Source organism: Saccopteryx leptura, chromosome 12 (genome assembly GCF_036850995.1).
Source record: "Saccopteryx leptura isolate mSacLep1 chromosome 12, mSacLep1_pri_phased_curated, whole genome shotgun sequence".
Classification (NCBI taxonomy): Eukaryota; Metazoa; Chordata; class Mammalia; order Chiroptera; family Emballonuridae; genus Saccopteryx; species Saccopteryx leptura.
Genome location: NC_089514.1, coordinates 15819072 through 15826726, shown reverse-complemented (window position 1 = coordinate 15826726; position 7655 = coordinate 15819072). Strand labels below are relative to the sequence as shown.

Here is a 7655-nt window from a genome sequence, read left to right as displayed (position 1 = left end):
AATTAATAAAATAGGTAGGGTTCTTGATCTCAAGCAGTAAATAAAGGTACGTTTTAAATGAACAATTCTATTTAAGGACGGGGATGCCAGTGAGAAGGACCTGTGGCAGCCTGGGGGCTGCATCCTTCTCAGAGTAACTGGCCAGCGTTCGGGCGACTGTGGAAACAGCTAAAACGCCTTAGTTTGCCTGTCTGATGTAACCCAAGCTTTTAATACTTGCTGGGATGGCATCTCCTTTCTGTCTGAAGTCTAATCCTTTTTTTGTTTTAAGGGATATGTACAAAATTCTAACAGAAATAGAAGGGGGGAACAACCTCTCCCCCCACCTTTGGCCCACCCTCTAAGTCCTCCCCGAAAGGGCCCCTGGTGGGACTAGTGCGCTGGGGAGTGGGGTTTCCTGCATGCCGGGTCAGGCGCACCTGTTTGTAGACGGGCGCTCGTATCAGTCCGTCCGCGGTGTGTTGGGTGCACTTACTTAGCCCGGCGCTACGGGGGGCGTGGGTCGCACCGCTGTGTTTGCACTAGCTTCCCTTCTGCGTGTTCCTTTCCAGTGTGTGCAGAGGTGCTTGTTTTTTATGTTGCTGCCTCCACGGTCTACACCTCTGTCCTTTTCTCTCGTGCACAGGGTTTAGTCTCATTTTTAAGAGGCGATGAAAAGGTTATTTATGTCTTTTCTTCCTTGTTAACAGTCAGTATCTTAAGAGCAGGGAGGGGAGAGGTAGATGGTGGCGAGGTGGAGAACGTGCAGAGGAACATGTCTCTCCAGCAACGGCCGCTCCTCACCCCCACGCCCCCCGCCCCTCAGCTGGACAGGGTCTCCCGTCGGGCTTCACTGCCTCTCGCTAGGGGAGAGCAGAGGGGCTTCCGGCCCCCAGTGTGTGCCAGCAGTGGCACCAGGGAGACTGTCCAGGCTGTTTAGAGAAGGATGTGAAAACAAGGAAAAGCGAGATCTACACCATCCCAAGATTCCTTTGGCATAACATGTATTTTACAAATTACACACCCAGCCTGCATGGGAAATCACATTGTTCTCAACATACTTAGTGTGTTCATCAGAACATGGCACAATCACATAAGATAAACATAGCTTGACCCCCGCGGAAGGGTGGCCTGCTGTTGGACATTTCTAGTCCAGTTCTGTTCGGCAGAAGATACGGCTCCAGTGGCACGCAGTCCCTGCAGAGCTCACGGCCCGTCCACAACGCAGCCTTCTGGGGAGAGAGCTGCCTTCCCACAGCGTTCACAATGTAAAACGGGTTTTGGATCAGGGTGTCAGACCCATCTGTTGTTGTAGAGCAGGAAGAAAGGGGGACATGTAAGTGATAGATGGACCCGTTTTTCTGCAGGGAGAACCGTGTGGTCTGAACGTCTACTGGCTCAGACCTCTCTCTTCAGGGGCTGAGTCTAACTTGCACGCTGGGTCACCAGCACAGCAGGGCCTCTTAGGACAAAGGATCCGTGTACAGAGTGCCTGGTGGCTACCCTCGAGGTGACGGATGTGCAGAAAGTCACCACTTCTTAAACTCCTGTGAATTCATTTCCTTGATAAACTTGATGTGGCTCTGACCTCAGCCCCAAAGCAGTACCCTAACGATGCTGAAAGGTGCCCAGCCTCGCCCGATGACCGGCACTGTGACTCACACGTGATGTTGTTGATGCGCTCTGCCTAAAGCACAGAGTCCATGCAGGCTTACGTAAAGAACGAGGGGGACGGTGTTGGGGCCCGGGCAGGTGACCGCCGTCACGGACGACTGTCGGCTCTCCAGGCTGATGTCGGCTGTGGCGAGCAGGCGCTGCGCGAGCCCGAACCTCTCTGTGTCTCTCAGAGGGGCCAGGGCTGGGTCTTCAAGGTCAGATTCTCCATCGACAGACAGTGCCCGGAGCTGAAACGGTACATTTCAACACTTTCGCTTAAGCATGTTCTAGAAAAACCACGTTGTTGGATAGTAACGCACTTCTAGCTAATTATGAAAAAAAAAAAGTTTTTTAAATTCCCCAAATGGAGCAGGAAAACAAAGAGGTAACAAGATATATTTGACCCTAGACCAGGACCTCAGGCCTGATTTTTCCAATTTGCCTGGAGTCCTCTCTACCCCTGCACTCTAAACTCTGCCTGCCACTAGGTCCACTAATGCCAGTAGATTAGAAAGGTCAGAATTACTTTCTCACACACACAGGAAGGCTTGCTTGACTTTTTAATGAAGATTTTAGACTAGATAAGGACGTTTGCATGAACAACTCAGAAGGTAGGTACATAGCTCACGCTTCCTGCCTAAGAACCTTCGCCTTCGCTCCTCCTTCTGCCTGGACACTCCCTCCTGAGGTCCACGCCCACCTGTCCTCCGTGTCTCTCAGTTTTGCTGAACTGCCCCATCAGAAGGGCCCTTCCTGACCCCTCTCCATTCATCGTCCCCCCCCCCCATCCCAGCCGCTGTTACATTAGTGTATTGTCTTCACAGGCACACCACAGCTGTAGTTACCTTCTCCACAGTCACTGGGTGGTCTGCTTACTAAAACCCAACTGCTCGGGAGGGCAGGGGCCTGGCCCGCCGACTTCCCGGCCGCCCTGCCTACAGCCAGGCCCTCGGCGTGTGGAAGGAGTGTTTTCTCCCGAGAGTTCACTGCGCCGACTGCAGCTGCTGAGAGCACTGAACCTTTGCTTTCTGCTCTCTTGATCACTGCCTACCACCCTTTATATTTCAACCCTCAGTCACTACAAATTTGCCACTAGATTTAATTTTTAAATAGGTGTTCAGAACCAGTTAAGATTAGAAATGGAGAGAGTAAAACAAAAATGACGCCTATAAAGCATGCATGAGTTTAACTAAACCCGAAGTGGATCTGAGGTGTGTGGATGTGTTCTGAGCTGTGGCGATCTGAGGTGTGTGGATGTGTTCTGAGCTGTGGAGATCTGAGGTGTGTGGATGTGTTCTGAGCTGTGGAGATCTGAGGTGTGTGGATGTGTTCTGAGCTGTGGCGATCTGAGGTGTGTGGATGTGTTCTGAGCTGTGGAGATCTGAGGTGTGTGGATGTGTTCTGAGCTGTGGAGATCTGAGGTGTGTGGATGTGTTCTGAGCTGTGGTGATGCGGAGCCTGCCCCCCGCGGCCGGCACTCATTTAAATTCAAAAGTGCCAGGGTGTCTAGTTTCAAAACCGGCCGTACAGAAAGCTGCGTCTTGTAGATGCGCCAAATACAGTTCACACAGTGTAACCGCAGGCTTAAGGTTACCACTTGGCCCAGACGATAAACTGTCGGTTATGCTTCGAGAGTGGATTAGCCTGCTCTTTGAGCACAAGCACCACGTCCCGCGGCTTAGGGACGCGCTCCCCCTGCGCGGCTGCCAGCAGCACGGCCGGCTCCCCCTGAACACCTGCCAGCCCAGGTGCCCGGCGCGCTTCTAGGAATAAAGGAGATTACTGTCACGCAGGGAGTGGTGGAGTGAATCAGCACTCTCCTCCGACGACTCCAGCCCACCTGCGCCCCGGTGTGGCAGCTGGGTCAGTGTGTCTGACGCCGTTCTCCCGAAAGCCCCTCAGAAAGCCTCCCACGGTCACTCTGGCCTCCAAACAAGACAGGACAGACATGCAGGGAGACTGGTGTTCCCTCTTCTAAGTCAATCAGTCCCTGTAAGAAACACACGATACCCAGGCTCCCTCAGGAAGCCGGAACCTTGCTCTCTTAAGAGATGCGGCCCTGTCTAGGGGAGATGAGGTGAAGACACCCAGGAAGGTCCTTAAAGGAAAACCATCTGTCTGTGTGGAGCAGCCACGAGGGCCAACAGCGGACTCTGGGGGGGAAGTTTGGAGCAGAAGTGGAATACCAGCTGCTCTGGGACTGGCGTGTGCCCTAAGGGCTACTTCAGAGCAGAGCAGACTCAGAAGCAACAGAAGATGGAGCCCTGGGCAGCTCTGCAGGGAAGGGGACCGCTGAGGGCGAGTCCGCGGCAGAGGGGCTCCGTCACCTGGTCCGGCAGGATTCCCTCCGAAGTGACGACTTTGTAAACGAGTGCTAAGGACCACCTTGGGGAATGCTAACTCTCAGTTGTTGCAGAAACGGAGCTGGGCTACAGAAGCAGAGCTGCCGTGGCGCTCAGCACTGCAGACAAGTAGATAACAAAACGACTGTTTCCACAGCCGGCCGCCGCCAGCGTTTCCCCTCAGCTGGTCACGGACACACGTGCCCGGTCATTTCCGAGCAGCTCAGTGTCTGTGGTCAGAGTACAGGAATGCAGCGTTTGCTTTCGGTTGTGAGTGACATGCAGACTGTCCCCTGGAATGACGCCCCGCCACAGCCTCCGTGGGCCTTTCCTGTGCACTGGCCACTGCTCGGGGTTCCCAGCCGGCCGCCTGACGTCGGCCCAGCATCCCAGGTCTGGGAGCAGAGCGCTGAGCTGTGGGCCTGGCGAGCATGCTGGCCTGGGCCCTCAGGGGCCAGACCTTAAAGTCATCCCCGTAGGCGGGCACTGCTCCTCCGCCCTGGGCCTGGCTGCGCTCGCTTGCTCGCTTGTGGAGGCGGTATCAGAGGAGGCGCCCCACTAGAAAGCACCATCAGTGGGCTGCCTGGAAGGCAACCACTCCGTTAATGACCCAATTTGTAATTTTAAAAGGAAAAGTTTAAGCTTGCGTCTGGGGGCTGAGCTCATCATTACCGATTTCTTGCTATGACATTTCCTGAGGGCACGGAGCTAATGATAGTCCTGAGAGAATGACATGTAGAGTCTCCCAGCCAGAGCCTTCCTCCCGAGTCCCTGCCAGGTGGACCCGGTACAGAGCTCAGTGAAACCGGGCCGGCCCCGTCCCTGTGATGTGGCACCTGGCCTTGGCCAAAGCTCTCTCCAGACAGTGAGAAAAGCGTAAGGTTTGGAGTCTAAAGACAAGGTTCGAGTCCCGGCCCTGCTAGCAAGTTCTTCAAACAGAGCCTTGCCCTCGGGCCTTAGTCTTCCTGTGAAGTGGGTGAGGGTGTGGGTGGGAAACGGAGGTTAATAACAATTCCTGTTGGACCTACTGTGAAGGCCTATTGTGGAGAAGCCTGGAAGTGTTAGGCATTCTTCTCCTCATTTACCCCATCCCTGCCCATCCCAGGTCCCTTCTGGGAGGTCCCTTACCAAGTGACATAGCGGAGGAACAATCTGGAGTTGACAGCAGGTGCCCAGCAGCGCCGCCGCATTGTCAGGCATCGCTGCAGAAGACAAACATCAGTCACTGTCAACGGAAACAGAGGCGTCCATGGGAACAGCCAGCCCCGGGCTTGTACCTAATTTACACTCTCGTACTACCCAGGCAGCAAAGGCCTTTTAGAAAATAGAGGTAGGAACAGGTAACCAGCTGTGTATGTGTTCACCAAGGCTGTTTCTCGACACTGAATTTGCCAGTCAGGAAGAACTGGACAGACTCAAGGAAAAGTAGGAAGACCCGGAATTTGGTGACAAAGGAGGTATGTTTAAGTTCTACTCCGTATTTGGGGCGTGACCTTGGTTACACTTCTCTGAGCGTGTTTCCTCAATTGACCAATCATAGATTTTTTTTTTCTCGCTTTTATCACAGCCGCATAAACTATAGTGACCTGGGCTTAGAAGCAATTAGTCGTTTTTAGGAGGAGAATGCCATGTGGCTTGATGAAGGGATGGCATAACAGACTCCTGAGCCCAGACTGGAACGCCCCCCCCCCCCCAGCCTGAGCAAGGGCTCCGATGGCAGAGGGCCCAGCACAGAGCCGGGTGCTGGGCGCTGCACCAGAAGGACCTGTCAAAGCCCCGGGAAGGGAAACCCAGGTCAGTGTTACTCAAAACGGATGTGAAGTGCCTCCCGGGGTAAAAGAGGTGCAGTTCCTAAGGGACACTCACTCCCTCAGAACAGCCTCGGAGCTGAAAAAGGCGAAAAGGGTCACCTGCTGAATGACCTGGCCCAGGGCCCACTTAGGAAGTCCATCTCCCGGGGTGGTAAGTGTGCAGAGAGGAGCAGGAGGAGCAGAAGGACCAGAGCAGTGGAGCTCCGCGGACGACAGGACAGGCGCTGCGGGTGAGGGGCGAGCCGGCAGCCAGCCCTCCCCGGGAGGGAGGAGAGACCTGCTCTCCAGGAGGGTGGAGGAGCTCCTTCGTGCTGGGCTCCAACCTTTCATGGCTGCTGTGTAGACAGGCTGCCCATGCAGCCGAGAGGGAGGGAGCCATATGGACCCATCTTCCGCAGCAGTTAGCAAAGCAAAGCAACAACGATTCTTCCTTCCTTCCTTCCGTACCTGCCAGTGCGCTGACCAAGAAGTAGGCCGTTGACAAGAGCTGCCGGTTGCTGACCTCAGGGCCGGGGGGCCCGTCCTGCACACTGCACCCCACCAGCCGCAGGAAGGCCGAGAGGCTCTGCCTCTGGGGGGCCCTCAGCTCCCCCAGCGTGGCCAGGGAGGGCCGCAGGCCGCTGAGCACGTCGTCACACTGCAGGGGAGGAGAAGAGAGGTGGTGACCGTGGAGGCCACCTGGGCGACCCGGGGCCCGCCCCTCCCGTCTCCCAGGTGAAGCAAGACCCTGCACTCTTCTGTTCTGAAGTGACTGGTCCACCAAGTGAGATTTCCTCACACGGGACAGTAAACTGAGCCTGGCCCAGGTACGCTTTGTCACAGCGAGGAGCAGCGTGCAGGGTCTGTCGGGTTGGACCGGGGACCAGGGACAAGGGTCTACAGCAGAGCTGAGGAAGGGAACATAAAGGCGTTGTCCTGTCATAGTTCTCGAGCTTTAAACTCGGCCCTCCAGCCCCAGCCATGTCCCGGTTGTGCCAGCCCCCCCCCCCCCCCCCCCGCCCCACCAGCCGGTTCTGTTCCGGTTCTGTTCCGTCTCAGCCTCTGCTGCGTTCTCTCAGGAGCCCACCCACCAGGCCCCTCCCCCCAGGCAGCTGCTGCTCTTTTCATGAGGTGCTGGCCTGACATTTCCCTCTTCGAGGGAGACATCTGAGAAAGGAAAAGTCAGTGGGGGTTTTTAAACACCCTGTTCCCCCTGGGGCTCGCCCGCCCGCCCACAGCTCTGCCCTGCAGAACACACAGATGTGCAGGGCTGCCGGGCTGCTCCAGCGACCGCCAGCGCTGTCACTGGTCACTGAGCTCTTGGCACAGTCCAGTTTCAGGACGGAAAAATCATTTGAATGCTCTCCTGGAAGCCGAAAGCATTAAACCAGAAAAAGAGACCAAGAAAAAGACGACAATAGCAAGAATTGGGTTTACAGTTCCCCAGCCTCCTCCAGGGAAGCAGAGCAGAAAGTCCGGGTGAATGGAGGTTAGCAGCGGGTGTGTTCTTCACCTTTTCTACAACTGACAGTTACGGAACTCAGCCTCCCCACAAAACGCTCCTGCTACAGAACAGGAAAATAGAAAGGCCTGCTTCTCGGTCTGTTCCAAAAAAAACAGGACAGCTTGGGCCCTGGCCAGTTGGCTCAACGGCAGAGCGTCGGCCTGGCGTGCGGGGGACCCAGGTTCGATTCCTGGCCAGGGCACACAGGAGAAGCGCCCATCTGCTTCTCCACCCCTCCCCCTCTCCTTCCTCTCTGTCTCTCTCTTCCCCTCCCGCAGCCGAGGCTCCATTGGAGCAAAGATGGCCCGGGCGCTGGGGATGGCTCCTTGGCCTCTGCCCCAGGCGCTAGAGTGGCTCTGGTCGCAGCAGAGCGTCGCCCCCTGG

General features: G+C 55.8%; 1 protein-coding gene across 2 annotated transcripts in view; it reads right to left on the bottom strand.

Annotated features, from left to right (window-relative positions):
- Positions 1–921: 921 nt before the first annotated feature.
- The window catches only part of GSDME (gasdermin E), a 49216-nt gene continuing 42482 nt past the window's right edge, over positions 922–7655 (bottom strand). Inside the window, exons 8-10 of one of the 2 annotated variants that reach the window (XM_066354248.1) lie at positions 6236–6425; positions 5106–5179; positions 922–1883 (exon numbers count right to left, since the gene is read on the bottom strand). In XM_066354248.1, coding sequence (XP_066210345.1) covers positions 1638–1883; positions 5106–5179; positions 6236–6425 — 510 coding nt within the window. In that variant the 3' untranslated portion in view covers positions 922–1637. The remainder of the gene's footprint in view (positions 1884–5105; positions 5180–6235; positions 6426–7655) is intronic. The other variant, XM_066354249.1, reaches the window with a different exon arrangement.